At 43.9% G+C, this 23,139-nt stretch overlaps 2 protein-coding genes across 14 annotated transcripts in view; both read right to left on the bottom strand.

The window, feature by feature from the left end:
* The window catches only part of LOC117769856 (collagen alpha-1(XXIII) chain), a 122,707-nt gene extending 108,120 nt beyond the window's left edge, over positions 1-14,587 (bottom strand). For all 12 annotated transcript variants that reach the window (XM_034599026.1, XM_034599034.1, XM_034599036.1 and 9 more), the window contains exons 1-2: positions 13,984-14,587; positions 13,305-13,374 (exon numbers count right to left, since the gene is read on the bottom strand). In XM_034599026.1, the coding sequence (XP_034454917.1) occupies positions 13,305-13,374; positions 13,984-14,265 (352 nt within the window). In that variant the 5' untranslated portion in view covers positions 14,266-14,587. The remainder of the gene's footprint in view (positions 1-13,304; positions 13,375-13,983) is intronic.
* Positions 14,588-15,232: 645 nt separating this feature from the next.
* On the bottom strand, positions 15,233-22,930 carry clk4b (CDC-like kinase 4b). Of its 2 annotated transcripts, XM_034598241.1 has the most exons (13): positions 22,745-22,923; positions 21,420-21,580; positions 19,336-19,585; positions 18,607-18,709; positions 18,211-18,277; positions 17,999-18,115; positions 17,716-17,882; positions 17,532-17,626; positions 17,294-17,423; positions 17,124-17,206; positions 16,951-17,030; positions 16,745-16,835; positions 15,233-16,207 (listed from the first exon to the last, which is right to left on the bottom strand). In XM_034598241.1, exons 2-13 carry the CDS (start codon positions 21,578-21,580, stop codon positions 15,992-15,994), a joined length of 1,560 nt encoding a protein of 519 aa, XP_034454132.1. In that variant the 5' UTR covers positions 22,745-22,923; the 3' UTR covers positions 15,233-15,991. The 2 variants fall into 2 exon arrangements, with proteins under 2 accessions (XP_034454132.1, XP_034454133.1); XM_034598242.1 differs by lacking the exon at positions 18,607-18,709 and having other exon boundaries at positions 15,355-16,207; positions 22,745-22,930.
* Between the last annotated feature and the right edge of the window lie 209 nt (positions 22,931-23,139).

Raw genomic sequence — 23,139 nt, 5'->3', positions numbered from 1 at the left:
AATTCATGTGCGTTTGGTGCTGAACCCCGGGACAGGAAAGATAAGCATCTGGCTACTTACGCTCCATTTACGGTTGTCTGTCTTTCCGATATAGGAGGAAACAGACGTACAGAGCAAATGAAAGTGGAAAAGACTTAATAAAGAGCCATCAGCTGATCTGCCGGGGAATTCATTGTTGTATCCGTCTGATTCGATCACAGCACTGGGCTCAAATAAATCATCACATCTACTTGACATCTGCTTGTTTAAAAGGCCCGGCGGGATCCCCGCTTCCTAAATGTGCCAGGTAACAAATGCCTCCCAACCGTCCGCTCTGTGCTTTGGAGAAAATATAAAACAGGAGAGCAAGACGGAGGAGTTTCAGTGAATTACAGTAGTTGGGCTCCTCAGGGCTGGACGCTGGCACGGAAAGACAAGCAGTGATAATAAATATGCAGTGAAAATCCATCTGCACGTCAATCTGACAGAGGATGTTTTTCAGTTTTAGAAAAAACGCCATGGCAAACACTCATGTTCTCTCTGTGCTACTTTGAGAGAAAGTGAATAGCAGGAAAAAAAAAAAAAACACTGAACAAATATTGTGTTTGGCTGTGTGCTGGTACCAATGTTTTCCACCAGCGGAGAAAAATGGATTAGGATAGGTTTACAGACCCACAGCGCTCAAAACTACATCGCAGATGTCCAACAACACGCAAAGCAGCAGCGAGGTAATACTAACTATAATTTATAATCTGAGAAGAATGTAGGATCTGGCATTTTAGAGCAGTAGAAGTATTTCTGCTGTCGATCTGCACATAAGCTCGGATCAATCAGGGCCTTGCATAAAAAAAAACATGTAACGAGTCCTCTGCTTTGTAAAAGAAAATACATAAATCCTGCAAAAGAAATAATAATCGTGCCAAAAATCCGACCTCCCGTCTCTATGCCTCCGACAAATAAAATTGTAATAATCCTCGCTAATTTGATCTGCTGTACTTTTCTCCTGCATGTGTGCAGACTTGTTTCTTTGTAGATGATAACATTGGGAGTCGAGCCAATTAAAAGTGTGTTAGAGAAGCACTTAGCACGGGCGGTTTGGCTCTTGCAACTCAACATGTTTTATCATAAGCAGCTTGATTTAAGTCAAGTCTCTTTTTGATTTCGCTCTTTAAGGGCCAATTTGGGTAGTTATAGCCCTTTTTACATACTCTTCATGGTTTATTCCTTGCTTTAAACAGCCAAACTCTTTGTTTAGAGTTTAAAAGCAATCACACGAGGTCTGGGGCAGAGCAGGCAGCACCACGGGCCAAGAGAGTGTTGCAATAGTCACATTTTTGATTATTGGGACAGGAGAGTGCAAATTAAAGTGACACGGAAACAAATTGCAATTCCATTCCATATGTACGCTTCATCTTAAATTCTTTCCTTTCTCTTGGTCAGAACAACATTAGACTCTCTGACGCTCCCTCCTCTTCTTCCTCCTGCCGGGGCCCTGCTCTCCCTGCCCGTCCCCAGTCTCTGCCCTAGTTCCACTTCACACAATCAGAACCACATTGACGTGAGAAAACACCCAGAGTGAATAAACAAGACCCCCCCCAAAAAAAGGACCTGTTCAGTTCCAAAAGCTATTTAAGAAGTATTAACAGCAAGTAAAACAACGTCAGCGCCATAAAAATGTGCGTGTGCCTCAGGGTGTTGATGTGCGTTGCAGTGTGTGTTTGTACATGTGTGAAAGCATTTGTTGTCTCTGATGCCTTGTAAAACCGCAGCAGCTCTCCACAACTTCATCTCCTTGTGTGTGTGTGTGTGTGTCTCATTCTGCAGCGTCCGAAGTGTGACACGAGCAAACACATGTTTAAGTGCGCACAGTCATTGGAACACACTGACGCACGTCTGATGTTGCAGCCACTTCAAAATCCAATCCATCTAAACTAGTGTTTCCCATTAATTATCTGGAAAGTGGCGGCCCGCCATACTCTCATCTGTTGCCCAACAGTTTCATGAGGAATCAACTTGGTGTTTTGTTGCATGATCACTCGTGTACTTGCGCTATCGTCCATCCACGCAGACGTCATAGTTTCAGCTGCAGTTGTTCGCTGACCTGCAAGTGGCAAAGCAGTTCTTCTCTCTCATACGAGAACTTGTCTTTTACTCCGTAGTCTGTGTACCTGTCACTTGAGAATCTGTTGCATTGTACATTCATGCACGTGCACCCTAACTACCGCCATATATTGAATGAATTCTGTGGGGAATGCTGTAAACCCTGCATGGGCTGCAAAAGAACTGGTAGATGTGACTTTTGCAAAGTTGAGAAAAGAAAGTAGGGCAAAAACTAAAAATGGGGGGAAAAGAAGTTTGAAGGCAGTCAGACAGAGAACGAGAGGAGGAGAGGAAAGAGAGATGGTGGACCTGATAGATTGTCCACATGTTCAACCCCAGATATTCCCTGTGTAACCCGACCTGACTGGACATCTGTGATATACTCTCCTGGCTCCCAAAATGCACCCAGGACTCATTTTATTATGATTCTTGAGAGGAACAGCAAATATGCAGATAAGAGGTCCCCATGGAGGCTGGCAATGGAGATGGGCTGTTTGGCTGGTATGCAGAAATGTGAGAACACACACACACACACACACACACACACACACACACACACACACACACACACACACACACACACACACACACACACACACACACACACACACACACGAGAAGTGCACCACACATGAGGTGGGACAACATGCAGGCCCACACATATAGACGCAAAAAGGAATGCAATGTTTGCCCAATATGTAGAAAAACTGATGGAAAGCAGATTTTTTTAAAAGGTTTCAACATCGGCAGGTATATTTCGCCGCACTAAGTTTCTACGTTTCCTCCAACCTCATTACCCCCCCCCCCCCCACATCTGTGCCGCCATCTGGCTGAGTCGGCTAAACAGCGAGCCGCGGCAGCAGCGACGGCGTTCTCGACAGTCACCGAGTGTTTCAATTTAATGGTGACAAGCCATTGTGTGTGACCACCACTGTGCTCTCATTAACACATATTTAACACCCGTTATCGCACTGTCACTGCACCAACGGCCTGAAAATCTGCTGGCAAACATACACACGTGTAATCGGCGATATACTGCACGCGTGAACTTACACACGCACCTGGCCGGTGTCAGGCAGAGGTAAAGAAAAGGCATGTTGACATTATGGTGATTAGCTATGCGCATGACATGGCAATGCAAAATCCATAAGTCTGTGTAAAACGTCTGGAAAATTGCTTACAGGCATTTTCCAGAGTTTGCATTTCACATATGAAGAATGTAGGAGGAGATTGTCGAGGCGTTCACAGCAACACGATAATCTCCATGACATTCGGACGAGGTGGTGGAGCATGCCGGGGAACATGATGTCAGTTCTGCTGCAGAAAGTGTGTGTTTGCAGAACATCGACACCAACGTCTGCGACATTTTAGAAAGGGGACTGGAAGGACATTTTCTGGAAAAATATCAGGAGCTGCTAACTCGGCTGTTTGCTTCTTACATACAGCCCCTCCAGAAAATTTCCAGGAGAGTGTCCGGAGTTCCGTAGATGTGCTACACGCGGCTGGAAAGACAAAGAAAGAACAGCTGTAGGTCTTGGCTGATAAACTCTTCTATTTTGAGAATTTAGCAGATTGCATCTTGTTTTAAATCACTTGAAATTGACCAAAACCCCCCAATGATTCATTGTTTCTTTTATTGAAATTGTAAGAGTATAATTATCAAATTATTCTTTCAAAATGTCAGTGAAATACAGCTGCCAGCTATAAAAGCAGGAAATGCATGAAAAGCATGTGGACACACCTGAAGATGTACTTAGTTAAACCCCCCCTTCCTCTTTCCATTGTGTTTACAGTGATAACCATCCCCCCCCCCAACCTCACTCCTGGCTGAACTTTGGGTTTATGTATACATACGGCAAAAAGGGCTGATACACTGTGGAGGCACAGCAGCCTCAGGGCATCCAGATCCCTGCATTAAATATACACTCGTCCAACCATAAACACAGACAGGGATGAAGAGAGAGAGAGAGATACATCACTGTAAACACAGTCAGAAGTCGAGACAGTGGAGGGGGAAAAAAATTAATTAAATAAAAGGGATAAAAAAAGGACAAAGACTGGTTTGGAAAAGGCCAAATGGAGAAAGAAAGCAGGCCTGACACATGTAAATACACCCCGCTGCCCCAGTGCTGGTGTTAAGTTGTTGAGAGCTGCTATCCTGCGCTGCGCTCCGCTCCAACACGCCCTCGCCTCCCTCTCCTGACAGAATAACATGGACCAGTGATGCTTAGGGCTTGTTCAAACGTTTCGGGCCCAGTTTTTACGAGCCGGGCTCTCATTAAAGAGGTGCCGGGAGAGTGACGAGCCTGTTCAGGGGCTTTTACGCTGAGCAGGAGCGTGTTCGGCTCAGCGAGGAGTGGACCATATGCCGGGTGTCAGCGAGGACCCTGCTGCCCCCATCGCCCCCCGGCTCCTGGGGAGAGATACCTAGATCGCTCATTCCTCCCTGCGTCTGGAAGGTTTGGAGGGAGGAGCGATAACCTCTGCTCCAACTCTGCCTCCCTGTTTGTCTGGGTTCACGGTCAGAGATGCTATCTATCCAATAAATCCAGGTGTGTTCGTGTGAGTCCGGTGCTGCAGCTGGATTGAGCCTCGCTACATTCCTGATGGATTAAATGGGCTGCAAATGCCAAGGAAGAGGCCGACACGGGAAACCCATTTCTGCGGATCTTTATCCATTTGGGGCATCTCTCAACAGATGCTGGGATTCAACTAAAGCCTGTTTACATGCTTCATAGGTTTGCAAGTGACAGCATTATCTTTCTTATACGATTAGACCAGAGTCTACCTGTCCTGTAAATGCAGATAAAGGATAAACAGGTCTGGGCATGGCACTGCTGGGTTTCAGCGAGCGATCGTCTGACCTCACGCTGCCGTCAGCCAGCCAGACGCTGGTGGTGTTAAAGAGTTTTTCTGCTCGCCCGTTAAAAGGCTATTCACCTTGTCACCTGCCACTTGTGATAATTAAAGAAAACATCATAATAGTTTCCACATTGGGCGGCGTGTCTGCTCAGCACGGGGAGCTCGCTACGCTCTCGCCTCTCCGGCTCTGCTCTCACGACTATATTGGTTGTTGCAGAAAATACGGCGTCCCTGTGAGAATATATACGTACTCTCAAAATATTTTGACACAGACTGATTGTTTGCGATATTTGAGAAATCTATTATGGCTTTGTCATATTTTCTTCGTGGCTGAAAATAAGCTTACCACAGTTGTTTTTGAGGGAAGGGGTTATCCAAACATCCAAACTACTCGTGTGCGGTAATGGTTTCAGATGCATTTCCTTAAACTTAGAGCCAACTTCCAGGTTATTGTAGCTGATATCTACAAAACAGATTCCACATGTGAACATGGAGAATCTGTAGGCGACAGACAAGAAGCTCCTGGTTTCTGTTCCTAGTTTGACCAATCACGTATGGCGTTTGCTGCCCGCAGGTAAACAGTCCGTGTGGAGACTAAAAGAGGTGGAACACATTGACCGAAAAGCATCGGCCATCTGCTTTTTAATTCATCTACATTCATATGCAGACAGCTGTTAAGAGAGATGAGTCAAAATCTCGTCTGGAACCACAAAAGGTAGCATCGTTTGTGTTTTGTGCGAAGAAACAGTCGACTTGTGTGATAAAGGAAAGTAGTTGGACTTTAAAGAGTGGACGGCGAATGGAAGGAGAACCTATAATTCATTATCAGATGATGCTTGACTAATTCATTTCACACACCTCTCACACCTCTGATGTTGCAAAAGACGGCAACAAATATTTCCATTTTCAGGGACAAATCAAATGTGAACTGTTTTTTTTTACTGCTACTTCAGTCGCAAATTTATTGCAAAGCTGCACTGTGCTGCTACAACATTTATAGTTTGTAGCCTCCCTCAGTACAAGAATGTCTTTGAGTGCAACATACATAATATGGACGTCTGCCAAGTCAACAGATTCTGTGGCTCCACACACACACCGTGAATGTGTTTCTGTGGCGGTGCTCGCAAATCAATTCAAGACTGAGGCTGTAAATCCCGTCTGTGCGGTTTTGCACTCTGCTTGATGCTTTTGATGCACACTGCTCCACTGAAAACAATTGGTGTTTTGAACTCATCTGCATCGCACAAAGCATCACTGTATGGAAGGCACGGGATCAGACGTTCCTTTGAAAGCAACGCGTTTCTCACATTCGCCTCAAATGTCAGGAGCTGTAAACATATTAATACTTAATCACATCCAACATTGTTTTGAATGTGCAAAAATAACAACTTATTTAGGATAAACTGTACAATAGTTCTCAAATGCAGAATTCGATCCCATGTCTGTGTAACTATGGTGATAAGGAATCATCTGGTCCGTGTTAATGCTGGGGGGTGTGTTAGAGAATAATCCTTGTTTTGTATCCTAGCACCACTATAGGAGCTGTGCAGGTCATGATAAAACTGTACTCCTTCAATTATGTAAAAAATAAACAGGCCGTACATATCGGCTGTTGCTCAATCGCAGCCTCTTTTTGGAAGAGACTCTTTGCCAAGTGGTGACGACACTTTAAGTACGAACACGTGCAGGCGAAATCCTTGAAATAACTTATAATTTGTGTTTCCTCCGACAACCGCTCCACATCATTTCCTGCTCCCACTGATCAGGCAACTCTCACAGTGGATGCGACACTATGTCAGTAATTACTTTCAGTGTTGTAACTGATTGGATCAGTCTTCTTCCAAAAAGTTCTTCTTGGTTGTTGTTGCATCTGTTCTGCAATGTTTTACTGCAGAGACGGACCCGAGTGGAAACCAGTGGCTGAAACACGTCTCTGTATAACACTTTGACTCGACTCATCCTGAGCCTCACTGGTCGGCATCAGACCCTTTGCTCCTGTGTGTGTTCCTGACATCGTTGTGTGTGTTCATGCTGCCGACTGACCAGCCTGTGTCCAGCTGTTGATTTTCCAAATGGCAGAATGTCTGCGCCGCTGTTAAAACACTGGCTTCTCAAAGCCAACTTTAATAAGACGGCTGATGAGAGACGGAGAGGGGAGGAGTTTACAGGTGGGTGATTGTGCATAGTGTGTGTGCGTGTGTGTGTGTGTGAATCCTGCAGGTGGCGTTACAAGGTTGAGATTTACACATTACTGAGTCAAAACAACACATTAACTACTTCTTAGAAAATAACTACCAGCTGAAGCATTTATATAACATTTTCCACAGCACATAACAAAGCTAATATTACAAACACGATGATAATAGCTTGATGCTAAATTAAAATAAATTAACTTCGTGAAGTTCTCTGTCTGCAGATATAAATAAAACAGTGACACCTACATTTCTAAAAGATATCTGCAGTTAAGTTTATTTAACTACTGCTATTTTCATACTTCATGCTTGTTCACTGACCTCCTGTTTACAGTGTTTGAATTTTATTGGACAGCACGGCAAAAGTTTCCTAGCAACCAGTTCACACATTACTACAATAGTTACTGGCGAGGACCTTTTGGCTGTGTCCTGATTCAGAGGCCACCTCCGTCAGAGGACAAACGAAGAGGGCCGCCACAGAGAAAGTCTTGATGCCCCTTGTTTGTTTAACATGTGTACCCTTAGATGTCCACTTGAGTTGAAGCCTGACTCTTCCATTTTGAAAGTGTAAGCATCAGATGTTTTGGTCTCTCCACTTGCCGTTGCCATTATCTCTATGAAAAGCAATTTGTCAATGAAGTGCGATAAATCCTGAACAAAAGGAAGGAGGCCTTTGAAGGAGCCTTTGAAATGGGACAGCCATAGTCCCCTGAACCGGGACACAGCTACGGTCACTATTATTTAACAACAGTTCAACTGAGAACAAAGCAGAGATGAGGAACAGGCAACAGATGTTCGGTGAGCTCACTTCTCTCAAACTCTACATCAGACTTGTGTTATCTTCTAGTCTTCAGCCTCAACCAACAATGACTCAAGTGACATCACAAGTGATTTTCACTCAATCACTATATCGAGTGCTAGACAGTTACTGAGAACGAGGGAGGACGTGTACACTCAAGCTTAGACTTCCAAATAGCTGGTCCGTCAGTCCTGGAGAATGCAGCCCATCCATGGAGAAGAACCTTTTGAACCCAAAATCTACGACCAAGTGACTCAGCCTTTGAGAGACTCAACCATCTCCAAACTAAATATCTCCAACTGGCCGAGAGGCAGCATTCCCCCTCTCCTTCTACAAATAAACGCAGCACACTCGAGCTTCCAAATAAGAACAAGATATCAGGAAGAGTCGCTCATTTCTTATTCCCCTCTTACAGTGACCACGGGGGAATAACAGACACCTCGGCTGAAGGATAAAAGTCACCCGAGGACACAAAGCTCACAGCTGTGCACGGAGAGCTGCTGTCCATATGACTGAAATGAAAGGCTGGGTGCGAGAAAACAAGGAAGAAGTGTCTTAGGCTACTTCCTTTCCGACAGAATCCTCCATATGATCACCACCGATGACGTTAAGAGCTCAGATTCAAGATAATGCAAACATCATGGTTCAATAGCTGTGACAACTCCATTCTGCAAATAAAAACTGGGCTGACGACTTCATCTCGACTCCACCTGACGATGTGAAGCAGCAGGACAGAAATCATTTTGGATATTAAAATTATACCCAACTATTTTCCTTTGGTTTAAAGTCTCCTTTCCCCTGCAGCATGAATATAATAAGCCACCTGGATTTCCAGCCACAGGATACTCAGTTCATAACTTACCTCATAGACCCTGCGCGCGCGCGCGCACACACACACACACACACACACACACACACACACACACACACACACACACACACACACACAGAGAGAGACAGAGTATAAGGAACTCGAGACTCGCACACATGCAGAGTTAGTTATGTGCTGCTCTCCAGCATATTAATACTTAAAGAAAGTGCCTACAGCCTATTGCAGTGGAACAAATCTAAAATGGGACCTCTTATGAAAACAAACTTCCTGGACTTATTGTTTTAAAATGGTGGTTAATGGATCGTACATGGCCTATTCGTTCTCTCCGTGGCGATAGATTGCACAGGTAGCTGCAAGTTTCCTGTCTGATTTATTATGGCTTTTTAAATAAAACGCTGCCCTGAGGGGGTGTTGGCTTCATTGTGGGTCTCCGTCTCCTTAAAGCCAACTTTCCCCATCTCCTCCTCCAGGTGGGAGAGCAGGAAGCTGGGACGGGAGAGCCTCCCCTCTGCCTCCTGGGCGAGAAGCTGATCCCCAGACAGGGCGGATAACACCAGCAAACCGCTGATGGGCTCCGCACAGGACGCTGCACTGGATTTCTCAGCCTATTAAACATCGGTCTAGTGCAGACAGTGGGATATAATAATAATCCTCCACGTATGCAGGAATTTTGGGGCACAATAAAAACACAAAAAGGAGCTGAGAATTTTTGTGAACAAATGATTGTTGTTATGCGCAAATGTGAAATACTTCAGGACACCCCGCTGTGAGCCTGCGCTCTCAATTATATAAAAACACACAAAACACATGTATGAGGTTCTGTGCTCCCGTCCAGAGGATTAATGAGCTCTTATCTGATGGAAATGGATCCGACTGCACAGCCAGAGGTCTGACCTCCTGCCCTGATATCCAATAAAACCAAACACTCAGATACTCTGCGCCGAGTCCATAGGAACCCCCTCTTTTTTGGTATTCACCACCTCAGAGCTTGGGCTTTTCAGAAGAAGTTTTTCATGAGTTGTGACATATTTGCACAAAAAATTGCAAAAACTTAAAGAAAAGTCCAAGATGTTTATATATTTGTTGACTATGAAGTTTAATTTATTGTGATTTTAGTCATATTGAGTTTTTCCTTAATAATTTCAGGCCTTATGCAAGTGTAATTACAAGTATTCAACCTTTCACTCTTTTCTATATTCATGTGCTCTTAAGTCTTCGTTCTGAGTATTCTTATTTTATTATGGTACATTTTCTTCTTTATCACACTGGTACTGAAATAACTGGTGTGACAATAAACATCTTGAATCTTAGAAAATCTGAGGAAATTGTGGATATTCCGACAGTCATCTTTTCCCTCCATCATTATGTCTTGGCGTTTCATGAATTTACGTTACAGGCCTGTTAGTTTTCTAAACCGTTCGTCTTTGTGGCTTCTAGACACCGACAGTAATGTCAATATTAGTGTCCATGTTGCCATTGCTTAGCAGCAGTGTTCTCACCTGAACGGCAAGCGCAGCACGTACATGACTTCCCACATCGTAACCTCCAGCTCGGGGGTTCCATCTGAAGGCAGCATCAGTCCCCACTGTGACTCAGGACACTTCAGGACATGCAACTGTGTTTAACTTTGCCAAATATATTGGATTCATCATTTATTTAGTCAATAAATAAATTAGGAAAGTTGAGAAAAGCCACAGCTTCCTGAAGCCCAAAGTGACATCTTCTATTTGCTTGTTTTGAGCGACCGACAGCTTTAACTCCAAGTATAATTACTCTAGAGTCATAAACGTCAAAGAAAAGCAGCAAATGAGTGTGAACTGCTTTGTTTTAGCACCTTCTCCTGCTGCACCGTCTGCAGTCACTGCTGGATGACGATGGTCTGGCATTTAGTTCTGGGCCCGTGCCCAATTGTGGGCAGACGTTGTGCCCCCTAGTCAGCATCAGACCTGTTAAAGAGCCTTTAAATGCAAATTGCAGAGATGACAATACACTCCCTCTACACGGACAAATACAGCCCCCACATGGTTCTAGTTATCCAAGGCACCATAAAGGTGGTATGTTCATGTGTACGTAATGGATGTGTGCGTACGTTTGTCTGCGAGCATGCGTTGTGTGTCTGTTGAGGGAACAGGCGGGTGCTAATTGCAAACACCTGAAGCTTGTAAGCAGAGTTGGACTCTGTGACATAGTTTTCTTTAACGACGGCTGGAAGTGTCCGTGAGCACAGAGGTGTCACAAAGCTGCTTCCACAGATAAATGTCCAGAGTCTGAGTCTGTGCTTGAACTTTATTTACTGACCGAGGCTCCGCTTCTCCAGCAGTGACTGAAAAACGACTTATTTCTGCCCAAAGGAAGTTCTTCACTTCAAGTGTCAATAAAGAAATTCAACATCATTTCCACTAATGCAGCTGAAGTGCTGCCCCCTGTTGGGCCCCCTGTCTTAATGCACGCTGAATGATGAGCACCCTGATGTGGAGGGCAATGCTGCTCATGCTGTGTGGTACTCTCACACAGACAAGCAGAAATACCTTGGCCTGTGATCCTGGTGGTGAGAGATTCAAGTTTCAGGTGGCGAGCGCTGGTGCTAAAGGGAGAGAAGGGTCTCTTCTTACAGTGTCGTGTTGAGAGAGGTACCTCTGTCGGCCCCTCAAAGGCTCACTGGCTGAAACTCACCCACACGCATGGGACCATGATACAGCTTGTACGCTCTCGCACAATGACACAGATGCACGCACAGAACGAGGCTCGGATAAATGCACATAGTAACATTTTGCATCTGTCACATGAGCAGCACTTGGCCCAAACACATGCACGCCCCTGATAGTACCCAGCTCACGTGGCTTCTTACGCTCAAAGCACCAAGAAAAAGGTTTATCGCCGGAGAAACCCTCTTTAGAAGTTAAAAGGAAAAGTCTGTATTTCGCAATCTAATTGAACATGAATAAAACACATGTCCACAGGCATTTGGCTGCATCAAAGCCACAACACAAAAAATAGCCTTTTGTTTCTGCAAAATCAAACGTCCTTATTTAAAAAAGACCAAAAACTGAAATGAAAGGACCCGAAATAGTTGTGGAGGGATTGTATCTCAGTGCCAGAACAGTGTGATTACACAGCAGTGCAGTGAAGCGGACAGAAAATGCAAGGCAACATCTGAGAGTACAACAATAATAATTAATATCAATAATAATAACAATATCTAATGGAGCAATTACATTCAAATGCACAAGTAGGACAGTGCAGGCTGATCTAATCATGTATACGGCTGATTATATTTCTCCTGAGTCATACTTAGTGGGAATGGAACGAACCCAAGAAGTGCAACTGTAGCAAAGACCTGCAGCTTCCTCCAACAGTAACACTCCTCCGACCACTCAGACAGAGCAAGCAAGCGAACTTGGCACCGCACACTTCAGACTGGAAAACAGAATGTGTTGAAAGCGGGCCAGAAATTCCACGAGTGAACGTTTTCACCTGTTCTTGTTGTTGCAGGGCTATTCACACCCGCAGACAAAGCAGGAGAGAAAGAGAGAAAAACAAGAGGAGCCAGGGAAGGAAATTCTCCCAAATCTGCAGATAAGCATCTGAGAAACTTGACCTGTACGTCTTGAAATCTTCTCGATCCAGCACTCGAGTGGAGGGAACCCACAAAAAAAACACATGCACAGTCAAGAACATCGGCTTACATTGATTTCCTGGACACTTACTGTACCATATCATACCTTAACCATAGTTACTATTGCCTAACCTTAAAACATGTCGTCAACTTAAAATTTAATGATTTACATTAAGGCTTTTTAGCCCCAACAGGTCCACATAATGTGAGCAGATTCAGATTCACACGCACACACCTTTGCTGCACGCTACAGCAAGTCTCTTTCCATAAATCAGAAACTTTCCTTTCCATGGGTGAGGGGTTAAAATAGCCCATGTTAACCATTAAATGCACTGCTGATCAGTGGGTCACACCCATCATCAATATGCATCAACACCTAGGAGCACACGCCATCAAATATCTCACTTGACCCAGAATAGAAGAGATTGCATGTTTTCCTCACTTCACAGGTGTGACAGGAGTGTCTGCGTGTGTAACATGATGCGGATCACACACTGTTCTCCGCTCCAGGAACTATCACAAGCCCTGTAATGAACACCACAAGCCAAACGTAGCCAATCTTGGCACGCGGCTGCTCCATGTATTAAAGTGATAAAGCACCCCCCACTGACACAGGGCTGCAGGGCCCAAGGTGGTCGACCCAACCCCACTGACCGGCAGAGTGCTGAGCCACCCGCTGCATATAAAAGGTTGTAATCCCCCCCCCACACAGAGAAAAGACAAGTATATGCAAACATGCATTTGGAAAGTTCAGGAGTATAAACAGCATCACAAACTGAGACACAATCAGTCAGTCAAGCTTAGACTGAACTTCTCCCAGAGATAAGAACTGTTTCTCAGTGCATTGCTTGTTTTGTTTATGTCAGTTGCACTAATGCTGCAAATAACACACACACACACACACACACACACACACTTACGTACCTGGAGGACAGGAGCACTCTTGACCAGCATCCCTTGCTGTTCGCACTTTCGGCATCAGCACCACCACTTTCTGCAGACACACATTCCAGCGTAAGACCAAAATCCCACTTCACACTGCATGCAAACTCTCAATGCACAACACTGTAGGTGATAGTTTTCATTTGATTTGGTTTGAGCAAGATGTGCGCCACAGAATCGGTCACATTGACACGAACAGGTTGATATCATTACACTGAAAACCCATAAACTGTAATGAGATGAAAACCAACACGTTAGCTTTCACTGACAATTACGAGATAATCACGATTCTCTCATTACATGTAGCTCTAGAAAGAAAGGTTTCTTTCCCACGTGTTTAAATCAAATTAATGTCTATCATCAGTGGTTATGTTGCCCTGTAAAGAGCTTTAGTAGTAAACTAATTGGCCAGCTGCATGCACGGCTCATCCCTAAGGTCATGCATTAAAAAAGGGACAGATTTTACGAGGAATTGTTAGAGTACAGCTCCCAAACAGTGCCAAGTCTGCGCGTCTGCAGAGCCTCACTGGATTCCCTGTCATTACGCACACTTTACGCACGGCCGAGCAGCGCGTCTCTCGGAGGTTCCTGTGAGCCACATGTGTCTATCTATTAAAGAACAAGTGGTTTTAATGAAATCCACAACAGACGAGATGTATACCTCTTCCACGAGCTTCCCAATTGGGACGCTCAGCTCTGGAACCAGGGTCCCGTCCTCGTTTAGAAAAGCCCTGTGCGGCGGGCTGAAGACGGACGCCTTGTCCATCTCCATCTGCAGGCGGGTCTCCAGCTGGAAGGTCTTGAGGCTCATGAGGAGACACAGGGCGATGGAGCTCAGGGACATGAGCAGGCAGAGAGCGACGGGCAAACCGGGCAACCACCGCTGGACCGCAGACTTGGGGGCACACTGGCACACCGGCTTACTTTCCCCGGCTGTATCCATCCTGCTTCAGGGTTGAAAGTTGGCAAAACAACTTGTTTTTTTCTTTGTGTTGCCCTGCAAGCTAATTGCAATTAGCCTCTGTGGACTCACTAAGCAGCGCTGTTAACACGTTCACAACCCCCAGCTCCAGTTCACCAGGCGCGGGGTTCAAAATGAGTCTTGGAACAGGAGGCGGTGCGCACCGGGTTTACGCCGCGCACAGATGGGAGCGATCTGGGCACTAATGACAGATGAAGCGCCTGCTGACTCGCGGGTCGTTGTTTTTCCTGTTGAGGAGCAGCCGACGTGCGTGTGCGAGCGCAACTACAAATGGGTCCAAATGTTTGCCTCCCTAAAAGTCGCATGTTCGACTGGTGGAGATGCGCCCGCCCTGCGGACCACGTGGGAGGCTGCAGATTGACAGCTGCGAGACTGAGAGGGTTTGGATCAGTCAACTTCTGATGAAACGTCAGGGAACTTAAGAGTGAGATGGTACAGTCCGCTCACCTGGAAGCTACGAGGACGACTTGAACAATGTAGATCGCTGTTTGCCTTGTTAGTGTCATGCATTGTGAAAAGTCGTTAATTAAATACATAACCGGACAATTACGGAGTCAAGTTGCTGTATATTTTGCAACAACGCAAATATCCTGCAGTCGTCGGTTCTCCCCAACATAGATGCACACTTCACAAAGCAGCTGACCGTGCAGGTACCCTGTGAACTGGTGCTTCCACCTTCAATATAGAAACTTGAAACAGCTTGAATACTCATGAAAATGTTTTGTTGTTTTGCCCCACACACCACAGATACATCCTTAAAACTCGACTAAGCTCAACGCTCAGGTGGCTCCTCGGTCATTTCACTTTTACGCAGTGTTGCCAAAGCTCTTTACTGCCCCCTTGTGGTTTGATACAGCGACAACACCATATATTTATCAACATGTTTTAATCACTGAGCTGTAACACAAAGACTAACACGGACACACTCTTGTAGTCTATTCACGTTTATTGAGAAAATGCACAGGATGCAAAAGTTACACAAGTCAGTGAAAAAAAATATCTGAAAGAGGTATTTACAAAAGGTTTCTCTGCCTGCAGTAGCTTTTCTTAAACACCTACAATGCTGAATAAATTATTTGTGCTGCGATCAAAACAGAGCACGGGCACAGTCACGCATTAGCAAATGTAGCAGTAGCGAACTTTTACCTCCCGTTCACTTCCACTCTGTGCTAGCGAGGAGGCGTCTGGAACATTCACTTTGTGTAGCAAAGCCAATCTGCAGCGTGGCTTCGCATGGAGTTCAACTTGTTATTAGCTTCACATTTGCGTATGTGTGACCCTGTCGTTAAGCACATCTGTCTGTTGCATTACCCATCACCGTCTTGTCAATGCACAAACAGAACGTGGACAAAACCAGAGTAGAAAGGAATAAAAAAAAAAAAGTGGCTTACAAGTATATATTCTGAAGCTACAATTTAAATTACAATGGCAAATAAATAGAAATCATTCAGGAGAATTCATTACATCAGAAACATGCCAAGGATGAAAACGCATGAGGATGCGTGATTTTAAGACACACTGGTTTCGAGACAGGACACAGCAGAGCAGGGCAGAGGACTGATACAGTCAGTAAAGGTACACCTCTCCTGGAGAGTCAGGAACTGGCAGGGCACTGGGCACCAGGAATCACAGGGACAGCTAGGCCTTGTGTCCGAGGTTACAGGTCAAAGTTTTCAGGTTCCGGAGTTCAGTCTTTTTTGCTGCTTTTGCTGCTGCTGTCTTTGCTACAGCTAATGCTGCTGCTACAACTGTTTTTGCTGCTGCTTTTGCTGTAGAAACAGGAGAAGAAGGGGTGTCGGAGGGCCTGTTCAAGGCTGAGGCGCTTAGCTGGGTCGTACTCCAACATCTTCTCTATCAGGTCAAACATCTGCTGGTGGTCTTCACCCTTAGACAACATGTAATGCTGATGGGAAAGAAGGACAACTGTTAATGTGTGTCTTTGAAAGGTCATAATTAATCTAGTGCTCAGCATAATATTCTACATCACGTGTTCATAAAATGTATATTCAACTGATTTTGAGGACGTTTCCTCTCTTATATCTTAACAATATGAGATGGGATTGATTTCTCAGAATAATTATTTGATCTAGAGTCTTAAAAATCAGGCATCTTTAGGCGACTGATATTTAAAGTGCTATTTGGTGTAGATCCAAATTAAAATCCAGATCGTGTGAATTTAAATGTGGTTTCATATGGGGTCTGTTGGGCCTTGGTGGTGGTATGTGCTCTTACATCTTCAGGTCCTCGTTGTGACAGTCATGAGCTATGTAAGAAGTCACTAAGCAAAGCCAATTAGTGATACTTAACATGATGCAACACATAATCAGAGTTTTGGAGCTGTTGAAAGATGTTTTTAAAATCACATTTACTAAAAGCAGGTGTATTCATCAGCACTCTGACACCAACTGTCTGTGGTCATCTCCAGATCTATTACTCTTACCTTGAGCGGTCTGCAGTGTTTTCTGACATATCTCCCAGAGGCACCGTACATGTCCCAGTCGAGTCTGCACCGGTGAACAAACCGCCGTTTCCTACACAAGACACAGTAATTATTTAGCAGAAATCATCCCACTAATACTCTCAAAGCCAATCAATAACACAGCGATCAAGACCTGTAAATTAATAGGTCTGTTAATGAGTTCCTACTTGGTTTTCTGCAGGAGGTTTGCGGGGATAGGGCCCAGGACTCTCTCCATCATAGCAAGGTGCTCTTTGCTGTCATGGGTCTGATAAAGAGAACAATACGAGGCAGATTAATAAAAACAATGGTAAATGTCCCAAGTATTTATCAATTCATGATGCTCTCTACTGCCACCTACCTGGAAAAGAGTGGATCCAAGGTAGTACTCAAGGAATATACAGCCCAAACTCCAGACATCACAGGAATGGTCCCAACCCAGATCTGAAAGAGACAATGTTAACTCAATCAAAAGGTACCAACAAAGGGTCGGCTGAAGTGTTAGTGCAGCGCTTGAAAACAGCCACTTACCTAAAATAACCTCAGGAGCACGGTAGTGACGTGTTGACACCACTGATGTGTGGTGCTCGTGTTCATACGTGGCATTACCAAAGTCCACAATTTTCACATCTGGGTTCTTCAATGTTCGTTCATCCCGTCTCTAAAAGGACAAAAACACAATCATATCCTCAAACAGCTGCGGGAACAAACCATGAGTATTGGGCTTTTGCAGGTATGATTCTTTTGGTTAAATATTTAGGACACTTACTTTGACAGAGTTGTACTCCATATCGTAGTCTGAGTTGATGAAGAGAATATTCTCAGGCTTCAGATCTGTGTGAGTCAGCTTGTTCTTATGCATAACTGAAAGACAACACCACACACAAATCTTAATCAGGCTATTTTCTGAAACATTTTGTATTTTCTGTGTAGAACATGTGTCTACTACTCACATCGAATAGCTCGGATGATCTGGTATGACATGCGTTTGATGTGTTCAATGGGAAAAGGCTGGAAGTTGTTCTCCTTGAGAAAATCATAAGTGCTGAGGCCAAGCAGCTCAAAGGCGATACAAACATGGCCATGGTAGTCAAACCAGTCCAGCATGTGCACACACCCACTAGAGGAGGAAAGATACAACAGATGTTAAGTAAATTTCCTGTCTGTCAAATTCTGAACACAATATTCTTAAACTTATCTAACTTGAGTGGTATGAAGTTACTCTGGATGACTTACTATCTCTTGTCAGAGTCAAGCGACTTCAACTGTTGAAGCACCTCTACCTCAGACATAGCTGCGTCACGGTAGCGGTCTATGTTTTTAATGATCTTCAGAGCCAGTCGAGCTCCATCCCTTGAAACACAAAACATAAATACATTCAATATAAAATGAGAGAGATGGTCGGAAAAGAAAAACTATGTAGAAATATTAATGAGGATTATACTTACTTAGAGTGATCTATGCATTCAACGACCTTTCCAAAGGCACCCTCTCCTAGAGTACACACAATCTCATCTACAGAAAATAGAGAGGTCAAGTTAGAAACACAGCAGTGACAAAGGGAAACACTGTCCTTTGGCTGGTTCACTGCCGGATGTTACATTGCTGTATAGGTACACTACTATAACAGGCTTCTCAACATTGGCATATAACTCTACGCTAAATAAGTTACACTGACTAGCGATATCAAACCAAATAGATTAAGTCTTTTCTAGTCTATTCTATTCTATGGCCCAAATACTTCAGTCAATAAATTACTGTTTAGAAATAAAAAAACCAGACAAAAAGAGAGTGAGAGGCACAATGTGTGAACAGAAGAAAAAAAAAAGGTATATATTCTATACATCTCGCTCTTAGCATGTCTCCAGTGTGATAGATGAGGTGACCCTCGCCATCATCCTCAACACTCCTGGATCTTTTCCTGCTCCTGCGGGGATGGCTCCTCCTCTGCACCGGAACCGCCCAATCCGCCATCACATCAATAACCCATCAGTCAGCCAGCACCAGGCCACCACAATGGGACACCGTCATTCATTCAACCAGGCCAAGGGGGGAGGTGTAGGGGTGGATAGATTCGGCCCGTTCAGTAACACCGCCAGGCGAATGGACGGAGCAGCAAATTCAAATTCAGCCCCGTCAGAGAAATTGGGCGCCAGCCACCACATAGTGTGTGTTACAGAAGAAAAACATGGCAACAAGATTTTCAGATGAGAAACTTTCTCAGAGTAGTACAGAAAAAAACTGAACTTGAGTGATTACAGTCTTTCTACATGTAGTTCTTTGTAAAAAATCAGGTCCCATAACTTCCCACTAAAATTTCAGCACAAATACATGGTCCTTTTTTTGTCTTGCAAATCTATACAAAACTTTGAATCTCTTATTTCCCGAGCCCTTAAGCCCCCCTAGTTGTCATTACTGGAAATCATGCTTAATAGTGAGGTGCAGAACACCCACAGAGATACAGAAAGACGACTAAATAGGTGTTAAGCATTGGCTTAAAACCTGTAATAATGACCTTTCTCATTTGGTGGTATAGACAGGGAAGGGGGTAGAGGGCAGAGAAGTGTTCATACCGTGGAGGACCTGTGGCGAGAGTGACTACGCCTGCACTTTCGGTCTCTGTGCCTGCGACTGCTTCGCCTGCTGCGACCACTCCGTCCACTACGCCCCGATGACTTGCTGTAGTGGTGCCAGTCAAGGTCTCTGTTCTTGCAGGTGGCTTCTCGACTGTCCTCCTCACAAGCCATGACCAAACTGGGGTCCTGGGTGCGTCCTTCCCGAGAGTCTAGCCTCTGGTTCAAACTGCGGGACTCCAGGTAATGCCTGCAGACAAAGAAAAATTAACAAACACAGGTGAAAAATAAGAACTACAAAGCAAAGGTCAGATCAGGCAAAGCCTTGTTCCATGTCTGTGATCAGGCTCCTAAGTGTGAACTGTATTTGACTGGTCAGAATGGTCCGCCTATTCGCTGACACTCTACCCCGAGCCTTTTATGCAACATTTGTAATTAGCAACATACTGATTTATAGCTCCCATACCCAAGCATCTTGTTCAATGAGAGGGTACAGTTCTGAAAACATTTTATTGGCAGGGTGTCAATATCCAAATAGCTCTTTTGGGTGTAAGCAAGTGCCAAACATTTTGGCTATTTTAACATTCATACGACTTCTCCACTGGCAAGTCCCTTAAAGCTGTTCAGCACAACCCGATGGAGCATAAAACAACATGTGGTTCTACACCAAATATTAACACCTACTAGTATTGCACGGTATATACTAGAAAAGTTATTGTGATACCCAGCCGTTAAAACGTTAAGCTGACTAATTTTATTAGTATCAGTAGTTTAAGAATGACGTCCGGGTCACAACGACTGAGGAACGCCAGCGGGACATGTGCGCCGCGTATGTCTTAGTGTTGCGGTTGTCGGTTGTTCACACCGGCTGCTGAACAGGCTCAGTTCACCTGAACTTCTTTATATAACTACAGCCTCCCTGAAGTTTCTGGTATAACTACAGTATTTCCTTGTTTAAATGTAGTCCTATGCACTCAAGTAAATACCAGTACTATGCAGTTTCCGCTTCTGCAATTACCAGTACTATGCAGTTTCCGCTTCTGCAAATATTTCACAATAAAAACCCTTTAAAAACAAATGAATAGATTCAATCAACAGAAACGCTGGAATGCGTTTATTTAAAAAAATAAATAAAAGGGTAGCCTATAGGAAGTGTAACAAACATTAATGTTTTAACGCAAACGTAACCCAAAATTCAAGACCATGAATCTCTAAAAGAGCAGCGTGACTCGCAGCTGAATGCAGTCGATGTTCCAGCTCTAATCTGTTAACATAGGCCCTGAAATAAAGAGCAAGCGGTGTGCTCTGAGCGCGAGTGTTTATATACAAGCTGCCTATTTCCTGTGTGTGCAACGCTTTGCTTTCATTCCATGCAGGCGAACCTGCAGTGCCTCCTTATACATAGCCTAATGCTATAAAGTGAAGGCTACTTATCCAATAGTGAGGTGCACTTAAGCCACCACCAAGGTTTCCAATCAGTTCCAGCACACCTAGCCAGGAGGTCATGTTAGCATCTAAGCATCCAAATAAGACCAAGAAACACCACAGCCCTTAGCACCTCGATGGTGTCAGTTGTCATCTAAGAAGAGGTCGGCCTCTCTACAGGATTAAAATTAGAGTAGATATGGAAACATCTTATGTAAGCCCACTGGCTCTCATCCATGCCCACAAGAAGCTAGAATTGCTAAACTTAAATACTGTACATGCAAATATTATAATTTAATAACAAAGGGATCAATTCTTACACAAATGATGTGCAACCAAGAGAACAAACCTTACAAATTATTCACACATAAGCTTTGTGTTCTACAGTGCATATACAATCATCAATGTGGAATACACAAGTAAAAAATATCTGAAGCCTTTAGTTTAATTCAAATAAAATAGCATTTCTGTAGAAACATAAATAGCACCAAAATAAAGTACCAAAATGGAAATGGAAACAAAATGGGGTCTGTAGCAAATAGTGATTTGATTTATATAGTAATATGTGGCGTGATTGTTTTATGTATAGGTTATCATGCTGTTATAACTTTAGTAAGGAAGTACTTGACAAAAACATGACAAAAGCAATTGATAATTACCCCTCATGTGCGTTGAGGTGGCGGCGAGTTCTGCTGGACTTGTTTTCTCTTTCGCTGCTGTGCGAATCTTGTTTCCTTCGCTTGCGACCCTCCATTCTCTCTTCCCAGCTGTACTCGTCCAGCCAGACACCTGGGGAACGCATTCGTTTTAAGTTGCGCATCTAGAAGACGGAATAAAACAAGTCGTAAATGGCTACATGGAATCCTACGGAATCAAAAACATTTAATTTCGTTACAGCCATGGTCAATCCACAACAGGACGTTTCTGCCGAGAACGCTCCCCATTGCAGGGAGGCCATCATACCGCTTCAAGTGCGCCTGCAATCGGTTAAAATCGATCTGTAGAGTTTATAGAAGAGAATATTTAAATAAACTATATGTAAACTAATTGAAAGATTGAGTCTAGATGGCTTCAGATTGGACAAGTTCAACAATGTAACTTAAGCTTTGCAAACACTTGACAAAAACAATCATACACTCTCACTTCCGCTTCTTTCTAAAATAAAGGGTTAAATTCAAGATATTTGTTCCAGGTTTATAATCAAAGTTGTTATTATTAGTCAGAATATTCCGCTATATTAATCCGCAGCGATCTTGTTTACATGCAGCTCTTGCGCCATTTAAAGTGAAATGTGACACCAGCAACACCAAACTGCCGCAAATAAACCAGAAACATGCAGAGATCGACCAGATCCGCTCGTTGCAAGTCGCACTTTTACTATCACTTGGTAAAATGCTTAGAAAACATGAAACGCAACTAAATGGGAACTTGCAGCTAACGTATGCTCGACGTTTTCATAATATGACATAGGCCTGTTGGGGCCTGTTGAACCACAAACTGCCCACTTTACTCCATTATCGTGTTAATTGATAAGGTAACAATAGACAGTGAGGTTTTGTGAGTATTCTGTAACAATACGTATTTAACTGAGTGCATGCGAGTAGATAAAGAGACGCTGTTGTCGAGCTGCAGTTTGTTCTCGATCCAAAGGCCCGACGAGCACTGAGCACATTAACTATCCACCCATGTAACAACATTCATGTTGACTCCATTAGCCTAATCGATGATGTAAAATTAACCTTCATTGTGATGTTTTAACAAATTAAACAACTGGAGAGTGTTTTCGTGAAAGAAAGTAAGAACTGTGAACCTACAACATCCGATGAAACATATTTCCTCGTCAGAAGAGCATATGTCCTGTCGACGAGACGTCGAATATCGGAGAAGCTAACAGGCTAACGTTAGCTTGACTCACGCAATACATTAAACGTTAGGAAACACAATAACATGGCGACTGGAAATGAGTACAACAAAATGCCCTTACCCCACGTGAACAATGATAAACAGTAGGTTTGTGAGTTTGTGAAAAATATGAACAAAGAAACTGGAAAGTGTCTCCAACTATTCCTCTTCCAAGATGGCGACGGTCGCTGAGTGCTGGAGCGGATACGGACCAGAACGTTCGAAAACACGTAGCATGTCGTCACCGTCACGTGCTACGGCTCCGCCCACTAGGTTCAGCCTTTGAAGCATAGACTGTATAGAAAAGCAATGAAGTTTGTTTGTCCTGAGTTTAGTCTTTCAGGTCAAGTCAAAGTGAAGTACGTGTATTCATGCAGCTCATTTAAAAAACAACATGACTTGGATTCCACGTTCTGCCAAATCAGACTCCACCATTTTCAAATAAATTAAGACTGTATAAAAAAAGAGGTGTAACAA

This window comes from Hippoglossus hippoglossus, chromosome 10 (genome assembly GCF_009819705.1).
Source record: "Hippoglossus hippoglossus isolate fHipHip1 chromosome 10, fHipHip1.pri, whole genome shotgun sequence".
In the NCBI taxonomy this organism is placed as follows: Eukaryota; Metazoa; Chordata; class Actinopteri; order Pleuronectiformes; family Pleuronectidae; genus Hippoglossus; species Hippoglossus hippoglossus.
This window is presented reverse-complemented; position numbering and strand designations above follow the sequence as displayed.